General features: G+C 49.2%; 1 protein-coding gene across 1 annotated transcript in view; it reads right to left on the minus strand.

Moving 5' to 3' along the window:
* Window positions 1-18300, minus strand: part of Nod1 (nucleotide binding oligomerization domain containing 1) — a 48598-nt gene that overhangs the window by 4791 nt on the left and 25507 nt on the right. The window contains exons 4-10 of the mRNA XM_021165643.1: window positions 14557-16381; window positions 10672-10755; window positions 9501-9584; window positions 8706-8789; window positions 5581-5664; window positions 4738-4821; window positions 1497-1580 (exon numbers count right to left, since the gene is read on the minus strand). Coding sequence (XP_021021302.1) covers window positions 1497-1580; window positions 4738-4821; window positions 5581-5664; window positions 8706-8789; window positions 9501-9584; window positions 10672-10755; window positions 14557-16381 — 2329 coding nt within the window. The remainder of the gene's footprint in view (window positions 1-1496; window positions 1581-4737; window positions 4822-5580; window positions 5665-8705; window positions 8790-9500; window positions 9585-10671; window positions 10756-14556; window positions 16382-18300) is intronic.

Genomic DNA, 18300 nt, shown 5'->3' on the forward strand with positions numbered 1-18300 from the left:
TGTGTGTGTGTGTGTGTCCTTCATTGCAGGGATCCCCAGGCCAAAAGAATTGGAGACCATCAATCTAAACACCAAGAACAGGCTGTCTGCCACTCCTTCCAAGTAGTTAGGCAAAGGCAGGGAAGAATTTAAGGTTTTTAGAATTTGAATTCAGAATTTAAAGTAGCTACCAAGTAGTCTTGTAAGATGGTGCCAGGTCCTCCCAGCGTCTAGAAGAGCAGGCGGGAAAAGGGTCCTGCTGCTGTCACTCATGGTACCCATGGTGCAGCACTGATAAAGAGGATAGCACATAGGGGATGTGTGCTGCAGACGAGACATGAACCAAACCAAGCAACGTACAGGCAAGGCTGAAAAGGCAGACACTGCCTGGACGCCTAACCTGCAGTCTGGATCCCTGGTCTGCAGCCTGAAGCCCTGGCCTGCAGTCTGGAGCCTGCTCTGCAGTTTGGAACTAAATCTATAGCGATGCATTTCCAACCACAATGTAAATTCAGACTGAGGTGGTGATGAGTCTGCATTGTATCATGGACTCTCTTCTTCACCAGGCTGTAGGTACATGAGGCTACCGCCATCTTCAGTGATGCAGCCACAAGTACCCAACTCAAATAAGAAACCCTCTGTTCATGCTCTTGTCAGTGGCTATCATTAATTACAAGGGGACACACATGTGCATGCATGCACTCTCTCACACACACACACACATACACACAAACATGGAGGTAGGAAGACTTGGGAAGAAGAGGTTTGTTGGAAGGACAAAGAAGAAGAGAGGATACTTGAGACTTTGCTCAAAGAACATTTTATATATGTGTGAAGTTAAAAATAAATTACATTTAAGAAAAGAAATCAAACAAACCAATAAATGATCCATTTCAGAAAAGGAAAACCAGCTTTTGGGAAGAATGGGGAGAATTGGCCCACCTGATGTGGCTTCCACTTTGGAAAGCTGTGCAAAGTTTCCTCAGAAAGTTAAATAGGCACTCTGTGTTACCAGCCACTCCGTGCCTAAATGTATACACCAAGAAGAGGAAAATACGCTCCTGCAAAAACCTGTGCATGAATTGCTCATGGAACCACTAGCCAGAATGCATAGGAAGAGGAAACGCCCAAGATCTGTCAACTGACAAAGAACAAAATCTCTTATCTCTATGGCCTGAAGTCCACGTAGCTTTAAAGGGCAAGGTAGTACCAATGCATTCCGGCCATGCATGGGTTAACCTTGGGAACTGTGCTAATGAAAGTCCAGGTTGAATGGCTCCATTTATATGAAATGTCCACCACAGAGGCAAAAATCAGAATTGTCTCACCAGGGCAGAGATGGCAGGACAGGACTTGGGGGAAGGGCAGTAAACATGGTCTAGACCTAGACGGTCACAGCTATACAGCTTTGTGACACTAATACCCTCTAACCTTTCAATGGCTGAATGCTGTGATATGTAGATTTTATCACCAAGACTATGTACAGACAGAGTCTGGGACCTGGGTCCATGAGTTACCATAAATGCTGTAACGTCTGGTTCACCCTCAGCATCTCAGCGAAGCACTCTGCAGCCTCATCATTAAGTTCATTTTTGGTCAGCCTGGAAGAAAGGAAATGTTGAGTCAGGAGTGCTGATGGACAGATATTTGTGAGTTCATTGTGAGACCATTTAGAGCCTTCCCACCAGCCCAGCATCACATGCTGAGGGGCAGGCTCCTAGGCTACTCTGAAACCCTGCATCACAGCTGATAAACACATACAAGGGCTCTAGCCTCCAGGCAATCCTTCCCAGAGATCTTGTTTCCTGCCCTCCTGCCTGCAGCGGAGTTTCCCACCAAGACAGAACTCTTGGATATTATATAATGCAAGCCCCCCCCCATCCCCACCCGAGAGATATAAGGAGCCAGTGCTTGCTGATCAGCCTCCAGGTCAGCTTCCGGCCCTAGATCTCTGAATGCCATCAGCTCTCTGCATCAACTGCACACTACCCAGCTCAGGATAGAGACCTGGAAAAGCCCTGCATGGTGAGCCATGCTCAGCTGTGCTCTGGGGTCATTGTGAAGGACACGAACTCTGTGACAAAGCTCAGGGAGCCTCTCAGATGCTCTAAATGCAGCAGTTGATGGGACAAGTGCACAGAAACTCTGCGATGTCAACAGAGGAGGATCCTCTTGTTCCAATGGGTGTAAGAACAAGATTACAAGAATTAGCTCTGTTTAAACAATCATCCCCTGCAGGGCAGTTGGATCACATCCATCCCAATCTTAAATGTACTTTTTACTCTGAGATAAAAACCATCAGACTAGAAAGTCACCCTGATGTGTACAAGGGGTTCATTAAAGCTAAGAAAAGTGGTCACTGTAACCCCAGCTACTCAGAGGTAGGAGGATCGTGAGTCTGAGGCCAGCCTCGGTATATTTCAAATTTTAAAAACGAATGTAAGAACTGGGAATAGAGAACAGTGTCTGAGCTGTGACCCAGCTTGCCCAAAGCCCTGAGCTTGAACCTCAGTACTGAAAAGGAAAAAGATGTGTAACAAAGGTTTAGACTTTGCAACACACTCTGGGGTTTTGTGCACAGGATGCAAAATGCGAACAATTTTAGGAACCTGTCAACAGACAAGACTGATAAAATAGCAGGCAGCCATTCAAAGGTGTATTGTACCAGACAGACTAAGAAGGAGGTAGTGTTAGAGTGTTCTGGACACCAGCTTGCTGGCCTTACATCACTGACTAGCAGAGACAACTCAGGCAAGTGATTTACTGTGTCTGGTCTTAGCATGGGCAAGTGTGAAGAGCAACAGTATACTACATACAGAATGAGTAGTGTCTTAGGGTTTTACTACTGTGAAGAGACACCATGACCAAAGCAACTCTTATAAAGACAACATTTACTTGGGGCTGGCTTACAGGCTCAGAGGTTCAGTCCATTATCATCAAGGTGGGAGCATGGCAGATTCTAGGCAGGCATGGTGCTGGAGGAGCTGAGAGGTCTACATCTTCACCTGAATGCTGCTATGGAGATACTGACTTCCAAGCAGCTAGGATGAGGGTCTTAAAGCCCATACCCACAGTGACACACCTACTCCAACAGGACCACACCTTCTAATATTGGCACTCCCTGGGCCCAGCATATGCAAACCATCACAGGTGCGATGAGTCTGCAATGTGTGGAAGTGCAGAGGGACCCATGGTCAACATTAAGAAATCTACATTCTTGTTCATGCAGAGCATGACAACAATGGATACATCAAATACGCAGTGCATAGTGAACAGCTGTGTTAGCATATAGCCAATAGTCAAGTGCACTTCTATTTTGTATACATTCATACATACAGAAAGATTAGAGGAGGAAAATACTATCTGGAAACCATGAAAAATTCGAAGAAGCAGAAATAGAATGTGCACATTTTTCCCTACAAAGCATATGTTATTTAAAAATACTAACTTTTTGGAAGGGAAATAATTTTTAAAAAGTCTACCGACTGACCAGCAGATCCAATGTCAAAACTGTCAAAAAAACCAAAACAAAACAAAATCCAAAAACGATTTCATGTTGTTACTGTTTGAGTAAGGCTTTCACTATGAAGGGCAGGATGGTGTTAAGCGTGCAATCCCCCAGCCTCAGCCTTTTGGATGCTGGGGCTACAGGTGTTCTCCACTCCACCGGGCAGAACATGGGATTTTCATTAAGTACGGGTAATGGTTTATACTGATGGACAACTTGCCAGGATCTAGACTCTCTGGGAAGATCAACCTGTGAGCATGATATGGGGAGTTTCTAGATTGGGTTAACTGAGGTAGGCAGCCCCATGCTGGATGCGGATGGCACCCTTCCTTCCACGGGCTGGAGCATCACCCTTCCACGGGCTGGAGCACCGTCGTGCTAAGGAGAAAGTGAGCTGAGGATCAATGCTCACCTCTCTGCTCCCCCCCCCCAACCCCCAGTGTGAACAGCTGCCTCACGCTCCTGCTACCATGCCATCCTTAGCGGCATGGACGGGGCAGGGATGGGGCATGGACGGTAGCTTCAAACCGTGAGCCTAGATAAATCCTTTCCTCCTTCCGCTACTTTTCCCAGGTCTTTTGTCTCAGCAACAGGATAAGTAACTATCACTACGTTAGCAAGGTCTCATGAGTATGGGGAGGCAAGAGTACACAGCAGGGTAATGCAATCTGCTCACAAATAAAGATAGTGGGAAATGAAGGGTTAAATGGCCTATAAGAGAGATGGGGGGGTGCCCAAAAGCCATATCTGTAACACCCACTTACTAAGTGGGAGGATTCCAGGTTTCTAGAGACAAGCCATCTGGGGCATAGATGCCAAGTCCTGATGTGAGGAATGATAAGAGACAGCTGCACGGATGAACAGCAGTGCAAGGGGAGGGGAGGAAGGGGAGGAAGATGGGGAAGGAGAGGAAGGGGAGAAAGGAGGAGGGTGGCAAGGAAGGAGGAGGGAGGGGAGGAAGGAGGAGGGAGGGGAGGAAGGAGGAGGGAGGGGAGGAAGGGGAGGTGCCTTTGGGCCAGGTGTGTGAAAGCTGGCCTGTTTTGAGCGGACTTCTGGCACCTTCAGCTAAGCTGAGAGTAGGTGGCAAAGCCTGCTTCATCCCTGTGGTAGCCCCGGGTTTGTGGAAATAGCTGGGAGAAATTTAATTCACCTTTTAAATAAAGAAGCGCTTTTCAGTTCTGAGTTCATAACCTGTGCAACCTCAGCAATAATGACCAGACCCAACCCTCAAAAATGGCTCAAAATGTTACCAGATTATTGTCAGCGTGGTGTTCTGCTTCAGGGCCTGTGCAAGGCTCTTCCCTCCCTCCGGAGAGATGCCATTTAATGCAAGACTAGGAAGGAAGACACAGGGGATGGATTATTACAGGCATGTCCATGGTTGGCCTTGCCGTCGACACTCAGTCACCTGGGATGTATCTGTCTGGAAACAGCACCAGGCAGGAAGCAGGGTGCTTGGCCCAACAGCAGGAGCCTGAGAGTGAGAGGTCTGAAAAGACCATGTAGGAACAAAGGCAGAACTCCAGGGTTTGCATCTGAGTTGAAGGCCAAGGGATCCTGGTGCTCTGAAAGAGGACTGTGCCAGGCTTGTACGTGTGAGGGCCTTCACAGGGCTGCTCAGACCATCTGAGAGTTTCAGAAACCCATGGAGTCTTGGACTCCTTTCCATGGTAGAGCCTACAAGACTCTAAGACTCCAAGGCTCTGGGGTCAGGCCAGGACACTAGTGGATGGCTGTTCACAGGAAGGGAGGGCCCCCTCTGTCCTAGAGTCATTTGAGAAAGAGGAAGGAACGGGAACCTGCTGGCCAGTGTCCCTTCTGTTTTATCTGGGCTTGAATATTGCTCCTAGCCTCTGCCCCTACAAAGGGTGCCACATGGAGAAACTGAGGGGCTTCAGGTGTCCCATGTCATCCTGTTGTTCACTGGGCACTTAAGAATAATGCACTTGACCCCAAACTCACACTCACTGAGGAAAACTTCAGCAAGAGAAGCCAAGTGCCAATCAATGTTGCCCTAGTAGAAAAGCCAGGCATTCCCCTCCCAACAGTTCCTCCCCAGGTCCCTGGAGCGCACATCTCAGAAGGCACGTTACCTGAGAGTGGTCAGGCTGGGGTGGTCCCTCAATGCCTCTGCGAAGGCCTTTGCCCCTTCGTCTCCAATCTGATTGCCCCACATCCTGAAAGCAGAGGTAAGAAAAGGACTGTTCCGCAGCCACACCTCCAGACAGCTGCCCTCTTGGTTCATTCTCAACAGGCAACTCCCAGAGCAGTTACCTCAGCCCCAGCCTGCAGCTGCCTAAGAAGCCTGCCCTGGGCTACAGTTACAGAGAGCTGTGAAAACAGCAACAGCCTTAAGTTCAGAGAGGCAGATCAGCAGGTTGCGCAGCTCGCAGCTCGAGACCAGCCTCTCTGAACCTCGAGAAGGCTCCAGTAGGAGACACTCAGCCAGCAACTGCCCTAGAAAGAAAATCCCAGGCCACTCTGAAGAGCTGTGCACAGGAGTCAGATGCTCACCCTGGATCAACTGAGGTAGCAAACGGATGGCCACTGGAGATGATTTTGGCCTCCCAGGAAGCCAAGACTTGGAGCTGTGGCTGAAACCTCAAGAATGTTGCCAACCAGGGCCTGAGTACCCTGAGTACACTTCAGTCTCGGTGGATAATTAGAACACTGAAGCTGATCTCCCTTGCCAGGCAGACCTCTCAGAAGGCAAAATAAACAATCTGTCTAGTGAAAGTCTCACATCAAGCTCTGCCTCTGGGAAGAGGAATCTCAGTGGAGAACCCGCCTCCATCAGATGGACCTATAGGAAACTCTGTAGGGCTGGAGAACCCGCCTCCATCAGATGGACCTATAGGAAACTCTGTAGGGCTGGAGAACCCGCCTTCATCAGATGGACCTATAGGAAACTCTGTAGGGCTGGAGAACCCGCCTTCATCAGATGGACCTATAGGAAACTCTGTAGGGTGTGTTCTTAAGTGACGATTCTTGTGGGAAGGCCCCGTCCATGGTGGGGGCGCAGAGCTCTCCTTGAGCAGCGCACACCTTGTTCCTGAGGTATGTAAGAAGGCAGGCCGGAGTGAGCCCCAGGAGCTAGCCAGTAAGGAGCACTCCTCTGTGGTCTCTGCATCAGTTCCTGCCTCCAGGTTCCTGCTTCAGTTCCTGCCCTGACTTTCCTCAGTGATAGGCTGTGATGGGGAAAATGTTAAGCCAAACAAACCCTTCGGTCCTCTAGCTGATTCTGGCCTTGGTGTTTATCACAGCATTAAAAATAAGTAAACAAAGCCAGACACCTATACTGCCTGTGCAACCTCGGGTAAGCATTTAAATGTCTTCAGCCCCAGTTTCTGAAATCCTGTCAAACGGGATAACGAGGGCAGCCTTTGCAGAGCATTGAGAGAGGTTGTGTGATGTCATAGACGGCAGCCCTTAGAACAGTGCCTGGCCTGGAAGGGCTGGCTGTTTCCATCAGGAAGAGAGGCTCTGTCTCAGGGAACAGGATAAGTTCCCCAGTCTGCCCTCTCGAAACAGGTCCTGCCCTTCATGAAGGACCAACAGGCTGCTTTCAGGTATGGGCTACAGGTTCCTGTTTTCAGCTGGGGGGGGTGGGGGTGGGGGAAGGCATGCACAATACAATTGAGTGGCATAGTTTTTAAGTAAAGTGTCAGAATATTTATGATGTGAAACTAAGTGGAAAAAAATGAAGATAAAATCTGTCCACGTGGTTGGCTTCTGCTATGTAAAAATAATAGAAGAGGGAGATGGTAGAGTTTACATGGTTTCAAATACCAATGACAATGAGCGCTCTCTCTCTCTCTCTCTCTCTCTCTCTCTCTCTCTCTCTCTCTCTCTCTCTCTCTCTCCTAGGCTAACCTTGAACCTGATATATAGCTGAGGCTGGTACTAATTTGTAACCTTCTTGCCTTCACCCCCAGAGTCTGAGATCCTGGGCATGTACAACCATATCCAGCGTAAAACCATGTAGTTTCTCAAGAAAACCACCTATGTTCTTTTCACAATCTAGGAAAAATTACCACGCCACAGGAGCTTCTTAGCCACAAGGAGATACCATTCCTGTCAGCAAGAGGGCTACAGTTAACAAGACAGAAAAATAAAAAAATAAATAAAAACAAGTGCCGGCAAAGAGGTGAGTGAAATGGAGCCCACATGCACCACTGGCAAGAGTGTAATCTGAGGCACTGCCATGAGAAGCATATGAGGGCCTCCAAGAAATCACACAGAGGGGACAGAGCTGGTTCCAAGGATGGAAGGACCAGGGTTTGATTTCCAGCACCCATATGACAGCTTATGATCATCTAGAACTTAAGTTCCAGGGTCTCAGGTGCTCTCTTTGGCCTCCGTGGCACCAGGCAGTACACAAACATACATGCAGTCAAAAGATCCATATCCACAAAATACAATTTTAAAATAAAAAAATATAATGGAAAAAAGAGAAATCAAAAATAGAATAAACATTCTACTGTAACCCCGGTGGGGGGCTGGTTAACCACAGAGAGTGCAAACAGGATCTAGCAGATATGCCTGTGCTCCTGAGCCTGTCACCAGTGTTCACAACCCACATGCCTAGTGACAAGCAAGCCAATGAGCAAATATCCAGAGAACAGTCAGCCTGAAAGGAAAGAAACTCCCACACGTGATAACAGGAATGACCCTGGAGGCAGAATGACCCATGGGGTGTCACATTAAGTGAAACAAGCCATCACTAAGCTAACTAACTAACTGTAATGTATTCACTTCAAATTTGGATGCCTAGAAATAGATAGCAAGCCAGTTCCAGAGCCAAGAAGCACTTTGGAAGGTATGGTCTTAGGGCTGTCTTACATGTATGAACTGCACAATGTGGTGAAGGTGACTGACTTTATAGTTGTGCCTTTTACCATAAGTTTAATATTTAAAAAGCTACTCAAAGGATAATACATTCTCAAAACCAAGACCAGTGAATACACAGAGCTAGGATGGCTCCTTCCAGTCCCAGTCACGAAGACGCTGACTTCCAAATGGGTAATTAAAAGCTTGTGTAGCTCTGAGTGTCACTGTCTCTGGGACTTCCCACCTATTTTTTATGCACAAGCCACCAGGGTGTCTGTGCTGCTGACCCCTTGGTCCTTCTGGCTCACTGGTGTCCAGAGGAGCAGCGGCACTCGCACAGCTGGCAGGCTGTGTGCACCCATGTGTGTGGGAGGTCCCTTCTACTCACCCAACATCAATGATGGAGGTGCTGTTTTTCACAGCCAAAGCCACACACTTCCCGCCCTCACTTGTTATTCTGTTTTTCCCTAGTCTGCAGAGAGAAGGGTGCACGGTTAGGCTCTGTATCGGAACTCCACCCAGGCCATCCTTCTTCCCAGCACTGAGCCCACCAGGTCTTGATGCCAGTGTGATCTTGCTCTTGGTACTCATATATCTATGCCTGGTATCATCGGTCTTCTCTCAGGGAGGGACCCACAGCCTGGGACCAGTCACCCAAGGAGATTGCTCATGATCTCTGCTGGTGGTCAACCACTGGAGCCTTTCCTGGGGTTCTCTAAGTGACCCCAAGACCATCACTCACTCCAGTGATGGAGGATGCTAATACTTATTGACAAGGGCCATGGTGCGTGTTTCCATTACCAGGAGGACTGGATGGTCATCCTGAAAGGGCTTATCTATGACAGCACCAGGGATCAAGCTCCCTGGGGAAGGAGGATCTTTCTCTGGCATTCCAGAAAAGGCAATAGATACAACCCTTCTTCCTAGCCAATGGTTAGGGAGAATAAAGTGCTAACTCCCCACCAACGGGTTCACAATCCAGGCCCCACACGGGGTCATAATTCCTCCACAGGATGAGCACACCTGGCCAGTTTGGACCAGTATTGCCATGGGGCTGGCAGAGGCTTTAGGGCGAAACCTCTTTATGATAACATTGGTTCATGTAGTAATGGAAAAGGCGATCTGGGTATCTGTAGAGAAAAGCAATTTCTAAGGAGTCCCCGCCCCTTCCCCACTTACTTACTTAAGGTGCGTGAGGCCTCTGCATTCATCCAGGATTTGGGCCACATACCTGGCTCCGATATCAGTTATCTGGTTGTTGTATAAACTTGGAGAGAAAGCACAGCCAGGGGCCTTTATAAGTTTCACTGTCGCTTGAACACTCTCTCCTACAGTGAGTACATGCCGCCTACTGATTTCCACTGTCTAGATTTAAAAGGGGAACTCACAGAGCCCTGAGTTTGGGCTCTGCCTCAGCCTGGCTCCAAAATCAGATTTCCCTTCTGTGCTAAATCCTTACCCCGCTCCAGCCTGTGGTCACAGGAAGAATATGCCACCGTGCACAGCCCTGGCACACAACGTGGTAAATGCAGGTGATAGCGATTTACATTTTCTGAAGAGTAATGTCCTGTGTCTTTTTTTTTTACAAAACTATTTTCCCTATCCATTCTGATTGAAATGTAAGATCAGTAAAGCAGTAAGGCTCCTCTCTGCAGTCTCCCATCATATGTAACAGAGCGGAGCATGGGACCTTTTGACTATGTGTCCTCATGCCCCAGGGTCCACAACTGAGGTCCAGGGATATGCAGTGACAGAAAAATCAGCAGCCATGGGGCCACCTGCCCTCACTTCAATGCCAAAACCCAAAGCTCTTTGTCACTGATTTAGCAACTGACTTGGATCTATGTGTGGTCTTTACTTAGCCCTACTTGGTTCCGACTATTCACTCCCTTTTCTGAGGTATTTGAAGAAGGTACTAGCTAGGACCCCTCTGGCAGAATTACTACTTTTCAACATACATGCCCCTTGCTTGTGACCTAGGAATAGATCTGAAGTAGATGACTCTAACGTATAAACAGGCATTTTAATCTCTACAAAACCTATCTCGGTATGCTTTCTCTTCATATCCTCCAAAGCAGCATGCCCAGATTGGGTCTCAACTGTTCAAGTAAGGAAGCTGGGGTTCCGTGAGTTTGTGATGAGCTCAGATCCTACCTAGATACTGGTTGAGCCTAGAACAGAACCCAGAACACGTGTGGTGGTGCACGCCTGTAAGCCCAGCACGTGGAGGCTGAGGCTGGAGGATGCCAGCACTGGCCATGGTTTCTGTCTCCAGTGGACCACATGCCTGCTAATCTTCTGCTGCTTAGAACTATGACCAGGTAGCAGGCCCAGGATCCTCAAGCGAGACTCACCCCAGGAACGTCACGATCTTATACTTGGTCAGTTCCTCACATAGCACCTTCACCCCAGTGTCGGTGATCTGGTTGACGCTGAGTCTAAAACACAACAGTGAAGACAGCCATACTCAGTCCAAAAATGTCTATAGGCAGGACCAGCAACAAGGCTGTAGCCCAGCCCTGAAACACTAGGGTCACGGAGACCAAGAAGGACATGTGCAGCCAGCAACCTCCAACATCCTGCATTTTGGGTGTGGCTTCTCCATCCTCTCTACACAGTGGGGAGCATGAAGTCTGAACTGTGTGGGGCCACCTTTAGAGATCACTGCCACTAAGTGTACCCTTGCCTTTTAGGAGTGGGGTCAGGGCATGAGATAACTTGCAAAATACAGGACAGCACAGTCCCCACTAGAACTGACCCAGCTCCAGTGCAGGAGAAGGTCGGGCATCCTGCTGCCTACGGAGATTGCTCATTTGAAGCAGCTCTGGGTGGGAAGTCAGAAGTTTTCTGGGAAAGGGCGGGTCTTGGCAGCAACCCTCTCCAGCTGACTCCCAATGCAAACGCTGCCTGTGCGGGCCAGATTGGGCACTGGCCACAAGACAAACAGGAAAACAGGGCCTCAGGAGCTGCTTCCCTATAGGTCAAGGGCCAGCCTATCTCTGAACCAGCAGAATAGCTTCTCATGACCAAAATGTACATGAGTGTATGTATTTATTGGGAGTCCAATAAGTCCAGAGCTTGCAGCATGCTAGGCTGGTATGCCCCTGAGCTATCGAGAGCCTTCCTCTTCGTCCCCTTCCCCATTTCCCTTTTTCTCCCCACCCCCACCCACCAAGCGATCTCTGTAACAAGCTACCCTGACCATGAAGAGGGAAAGCAGCTGAGAGACAAGGTATGAGCAGGACCCCCCCCACCCACACCCTTCATGAGGGGACAGGATGGGGGCAGCAGACTTTCTACCCTAAAACCAACTGGCAAATGCTCAACCCTACTGGGAGAAACAACGGAAGAAGCAAACAAAGGGTGTAGCTACGCGCCAATAAAACCTTACTAGCACAAACTGCGGCTGAGCTGGACCCCAAACTGACATCCACGACAAATAAAATGTGAACAGGAAAAGATGTATTATCAAGCCACATCAAAAAGATAAGGTCAGCCTCTCAGAATCTGTCCCCAAGAGTATGGTCTTAGCACAAGCCCAGGGTGCCCACAGCACAACCATCCCCTTAGGTCTCAAACCTGGGGACAGAAGGCTGAGATGCTTACTAACATATCAGAGCAGACCCTGGCTCTCAGGTTCTCCCAGCATCCCTCAGTCCATACCTGCTTCTTGCCAGCATACCCTGCCCTCTGCCCTGACCTGTCCGGCCCAGGGATTGGGCTGTCCTTCCCCCAGCTGCTCTTCCCTATATAATCCAGACATGACTATGCCGGTTCATTTTCACTCTTTCTGCTCTTTTAGACTCTTGGTCTCCCATATCCTGGCTCTCCCCTCCTCCATCTCCCCACATGGCCTAGCTTGATCTGGTCCTGTTAGCCTCAGACACTCCCAGATGTCTGCCTCTGGCTATGCTCTCCCTCATATTTACAATAAACCTTCTCCTCCACCATACCTATAAGAAATGGTATCAGCTCAGGACCCCCAAGACCAAGTTCTAAGCACAAAGGCGATTTCTTTGCTCCAGAGGGGACAGAGGGCAGGGAATAAGAGACAAAGACAGGAAATAGTGGATGAGGGAGAAGGGGAAAGGAGCAAAAGGGGGGGGGTACTTGTCCCCATAGGGACAAAGGACTGCCTCTGGATAAGGAGAAGACAGATGCAGTACAAAGGAGAATGGCAGTTTATAAAGGTAGAGGGGGAAACCCTGTGTTAGGATGAGGTGTTTAATATTAACTGGGCATGTTTATTGGGTGAGCCAAAAAGGGGGCTTTTGATTACAGGACTTCAGTACTCTCTGATAGTTGGGCATCGGTGGTCAGTCTCAGGAGGAAATATCCAAATAAGGGAACAGATCCTGGGGTTAGCTTTAGCAATTCAATTGTTTTTAGCAAGGCAGAGGGAATGGGGAAGAAGAGCAAAGTCTGACAGATCCATGCGCGAGCTGGCTAGTGTCCCTTCAGTTTCATTGGCAATAGCTTTTTAAAACCATTAGGAGCTGGGCAGTGGTGGCGCACGCCTTTAATCCCAGCACTTGGGAGGCAGAGGCAGGCGGATTTCTGAGTTCGAGACCAGTCTGGTCTACAAAGTGAGTTCCAGGACAGCCAGGGCTACACAGAGAAACCCTGTCTCGAAAAAAAAAAAAAAAAAAAAAAAAAAACCATTAGGAGTGTGGCTCAATGGTAAGTGCTTGTGTGGTATGTATGGTGCCTCCAGTTCAAACTCCAATACTGAAGAAAAAAATTAAAAACAAGACATGTCCTTTTTGTGATTCCATCTGGCTACAATACTAAGTAGTTGGCTGGAGCGACCATCTTGCGTAGCCATATTGGGTCAGGATATAGAAGCCAGGTAGTAAGGCAAAAGAGAGCTGGATTCGGATCAGAGAAACCACAGATCAGCTTTTAATCACATATTCCTAGACTTTGCTCCAGAGAGAAATAAGATATATGTAAGCCACCAAGAGTTTGTGTTTTCTCAACCTCTTTACTGCAATTAAACCTACCTGATATCTTCAAGGGACTCAAAGTGCTTCTGTGAGGTCAACCATAAGGCTGCCTTCTGTCTTCAGCTTCATACACACCGAGTCCCCACACAGTTTTCACCTAGTTCCCAGGCCTAAGAATGAGCTCCAAAATTCCACTGTTCTACACAACTGCATGAGCCAAACGGTGGCAGACTGAAGTCCCTGCAGAGACTGGCCAGGTTTGTTTCCTGCAGGTAATGTTAGCAGGAGAAGCAGAGTAGCCTCTCATTTCTACTATCAAGCAGGAAAACCACCCGAAGACAGCAGGTATGCGAAGACAGCAGGTATGCGAAGACAGCAGGTATGCGAAGACAGCAGGTATGGGCTGCCTTTCTCAGGAGAAGCAAGGCCGATTAGTTCATAGTCTGCCTTCCCTGGGGCCACACCAGATACCAGGAGCCAAAGGCAAGACTCTGCTCTTTCTGAGCCTCAAGCTCATCTTCAAGGGCGGCTCTTCCCCTTCTGGCCCCACCATGTCTCAGCTGTGGGGCCTGGAGCAATTCCTTAACTTCTCTGTCTCTGCTTCCTATTTGCCTAAATGAGCAATATCATTCCAAGGCAATAGCAGCCCCTGCCTCTACAGGGAATGTTGCTGGTCTTTGCTACTTCGTGGGTTCTTCTTTTTCCCACCCTTTATCCACACCCTGTTTACCTCCTGCCACTAGAAAGGAGAGAAAGAAGGATGGAAGAGAGAGAGAGAGTCTAATTTCTTCTTCTTTGAGCATGGCAAACAGACCCCAACCAATCCCATCTGAATGATCAAAAAAACCACTAAAACCACTAACTCTTTTGGAGCTTTAGCATTTATATACCCTCTGAAAAGTTCCTGTTGTTCCAAACGTCATACAACTGCAGAAACTATCTGCAGCTGGCAAAAGCATGCCTCTGCTAGAGCACAAGGCAAATCATAGTCAGCGGCTACAGAGAGTCCAACACAGCCCCACATCCCTACTCCTGGGATTAAAACAAAAGCACACTCTTATAATATTTTTGTGTGGCTGTTAGATTGGCCATGTTAGGACTCTCCCTTGAGCTTCCTGATATTGCAGTTGGTTACAGGATGTTCAGCTGGATCTGATCTGGTCACCTGACTCGCTTTCCTCCTTGCCTCCCCTACCCATTCTCAGACAGAAGGGTTGAGCCCTTGTGTAATGGACAGACCAAGAATCTTAAACCAGGTTACTAGTCATATGGCCCCAAGCCCTTCAGCCTCACCTGATAACCGTGAGTCGGCTAAAGCAAGGCTGCAGCTCCTGCACGCCATAGTCATTGAGGTTGTTGTTGTCCAGGTCTAGGGCCAGCTGCCTGTGGAAGTGATGCAGGACGAAGGACAGGGCGCTGCAGTCCGCAGAGCAAGCGTTGCAGAAGGCCAGCTTGAGGTAGTCCGCACTGATGCCCCTGGCGGCGAGGCGCCCCACCTTCTGGCTCTGCGTCTCATAGATGCAGCGCAGCATCCACAGGAATGTGGGCATGGCATGCACCTGGTTAAAGCCTCCAGACTGGACCCGAGGTAGGCTCTTCAAGTAGGAGCGCAAGCTGGCAAACAGGTGAGCCCACAGGGCTCTGCGCTTCCTCCTCAGGATAGCCTTGGGCACCAGCTGCCGAAGGAGTTTCTGTCGGGCTTTGGCCAGTAGCCCGCACAGGAAGAGGTTGGTGAATTGGAAGTGATCTTTGTTCCTGAAAGGATCAGGGCCCAACCGGGTTCTGCCGCCCAGGCACTGTAAGGAGAAGAAGGAAGAATGGCAGGACGAGCTTGTTGCCTCCCCGGGAGACGTCCATTCTCGAAAGAACCTCAGCAACTCCCGGGTGCTCACTTTGTCATCTGCTACCAGGAAGAAGGCGGTGAAGAAGGCCTGGAGCGTAAGGTGGAAAAATTCGTAAGACTGGCCCTGCTCAGGGCCCACATCGGGCAAAGCCCGCAGGAAGCCCAGCTGCAGATCTCCTTCCTGCAGCTTCGACGCCTGCACCTCCTCCTGGCCAAACACAAAGAGGCTCTTGTCGGTGCCTCGGTGAGCCACCTCTCCCAACGCATGCAGCGTGCGCCAGCCTGCACGTAGGGTTTCCGCCGGGCTGCGCGTGTTGCGCTGCACCAGGCTGCTGGGCTGCGTCCTGTTCAGATGCACCTCAGTGACCAGCAGAAAGACATCGGTCAGGGTCACAGCACAGTCCGGCAACTGCGAGGAGGAGCCCTCGAAGACCGTGTGGAAGTGCTGGAAACAACGGAAGATGATCCAACAGAAGAGCGGCACCCCGCACAGGCTGCAGAGGTTGGGGTTGGCATCCAGCTGCTGCAGCAGATGCTCCTGCGCTGTGCGCTCGGGGAACATCCGGCGGGCATAGGCACGCAGGTGGCTTGGGGAGAAGCCCCGGAGCAGCACCTTTTTGCGCAGGAGCTGGCGGGGGACCTCCACGCCTGTGCGAGCAGTGAGCAGTTTGCCCGCACCCTTGAGCAGCCTCCCACTTAGGAGGTTAGCCAGCAGGACCAGAGGGTGAGCCGGCTCCCAGGGGCAGCAGCTATCAGGCACACGGCTTAGGTCGAAGTCTGAGTGCAGCTCATCCAGGCCGTCAAAAGTGAAGAGCGCTGTGTGGGGAAAGCGCAGCAAGAAGGAGAACACCTCCTCGGGGTCCTGCTCCGGGTAGCAGAAATGCTTGAAGAGCAGGTCCTGCAGACTCAGCATGTCGCTCTCCTTGAAGCAGCTGAACATGCGGCAGCGGAAGTGGAAGAAGAATTTGGCCGTAGAGGTCAACCTGCCCGACGCCCAGAGGCTCTGCAACCTCTGCAGCAGCATGGACTTGCCCACTCCTGCGTCCCCGAACACGAAGACAGTCTCGCCATGCTCGTTGAGGACGCCGGTACTGTGGTCCAGCAGGCAATCCAGGCCTCCTAGGCTGCCCAGGTTTTCATTGTTGAAGCCTACCAGCTCCATGAGTGTGTCCATATAGGTCTCCTCCAGTAGCAGGTCCTCCTTCTGGGCGTAGCACAGCATGAACTTGGAGTCGCGGCCCAATTGGTGTCGCAGCTGTTGGGTATACCTGCTTACTGGAGCGGGGAGGAGTGTTTCCCAGCAACCAGGTGAGGGGACAGGGAGTAGATGCGTTAAACAGAGCAGCTTGGGACAGAGAGGCAAGCACATAAGCAAACAAACAGCCCAGACTCTGAGCCAGATCATTTACTCTAACAGGAGCCCCCAAGGCTTCAAAGAGCCAGTGTCCCAGAACTTGAGGGTCAGGCATTCCCTCCCTCTGCTTGACTTTAGGTTTAGCCAGCAGCAGGGCTGCAGGCCTCTCCAGGTCAAGTATCTGAGACAGGCCTCCCTTGTTCCTCTGCACAATGTTGTCATTGAACCCTAGAGACAGAAGCCACTCACACTTGAGGGCCAGGCTTTGCTGCCCCATCCCAGTCCACAGTCCTGTTTGAATAGTAAGTCTGCACTGAGAGTCTTGTATGGGGGGAAGTTACCCCAGCCGTTCTTTGCTTTGTAATACTGTTCTTGAATAAGGGTCTGACAGAACTGCACGTCAAAATGTTTGGTTATAAAAATACAAGGCTGGGCATTAATCTGACTTGCAAAGGAGCTGTGCCTAGCCTCAAACATCACATCAAACATGCAGAGCTAACACAGTGCAACCTCTGGCTCCAAGGGTGAGCACCTTGGGGCACAGATGCTCAGTGTAAGCCCCAAGGGTGAGCCCCAACCTGCCCCAAGAGGCAGAGATGCCACAGTATGCTCCACGATGTCCATGCTCCCATCGAACCTGAATGACAAAAAAATGGGGCTTATGCCAAACAAAAGAGTGTTCTACACGGTCCTTTAAAATAGTTCTTGAATTTAAATTATCCAATTAACAAAAATCCAGATGCTCATATGCACACTCCTGGATTCACCCCATCAATTTAGTCCAATTGTTCAAAATTTGTAAAGAGGGATGGGTATGGTGGCACACCTTTGTAATCTCTACTTAGGAGGCTGAGGCAGGAAGATCAAGAGTTCAAGACCAGCATGGGCTTATACTGGTAGATCCTGCTCCCAAAACACAAATCCTCATTTTTTAAAAAAGAAGTTTAAAGTTAATTGTTCGTTATTTATAGCTTACTTGAGTCTAACTCATAATAATTTATATTGGAGAAATTTTACTAATCATATAATATACTAGTCATTTAAGTTTTAGTAAATTTATAGAGTTTAATAAGTACAACTATAGTTTGTTCTAGAAATTTCTATCATCCTCCTAAAGTGTTTGGAGCTGATTTGTAGCCAGCCTCTGTTCTGTCCCAACTCCAGACACTGACAACTGCTAGTGGGCTTCTCCTCTTTATAAATGTGCTTTTTCTGGACATTCATTGATGTGAAATCTTGCAATATGATTCTATTATGTAGAATAAATTACTCTCTACATGCTAGTCATGGCTGAAGGAACCAAAAGAGAAGTCCTTGAGAGAACCACTCAGCGTGGGATAATGTACACACACACACACACACACACACACACACACACACACATACACACACGAAGGAAATGAGGCAGGCAGGCAGGCTGGAAAAGAATAATGTGAGCAAGAGGCTGCCTAAGGACACCTGGCACCTTGGGCTACAGGAGCAAACAGCCTTGGCACTGCTGCTTGGCTTTATTCTCTGTAAACATTCACTCTCTGGGAAGGTTATTTTTGTTTCCAAGTGTAACGTCTTGAATCTGATATGGCCTATGAAGGCCAATGACAGGGCCAGACATTGAACTTTGGGTAGGTAATGGATCTTTAAGGCTGTGATCTCACCAAAATGAATCCACTGACAGTTTCATAATCTTACGGAATTGTAGGGAAGTGGCAGAAACTAGGAGGTGGGGTTAATGGGAAGAGGCAGGTCACTGTATCTTGTCCCTGGCTCCTTGCTGTCTGTCACTGTTGTCAGATAGCAGCAGTTCTCTACATGTTCATCCACCATAATGCTTCCGCCCCAC

This window comes from Mus caroli, chromosome 6 (assembly GCF_900094665.2).
Source record: "Mus caroli chromosome 6, CAROLI_EIJ_v1.1, whole genome shotgun sequence".
NCBI lineage: Eukaryota > Metazoa > Chordata > Mammalia > Rodentia > Muridae > Mus > Mus caroli.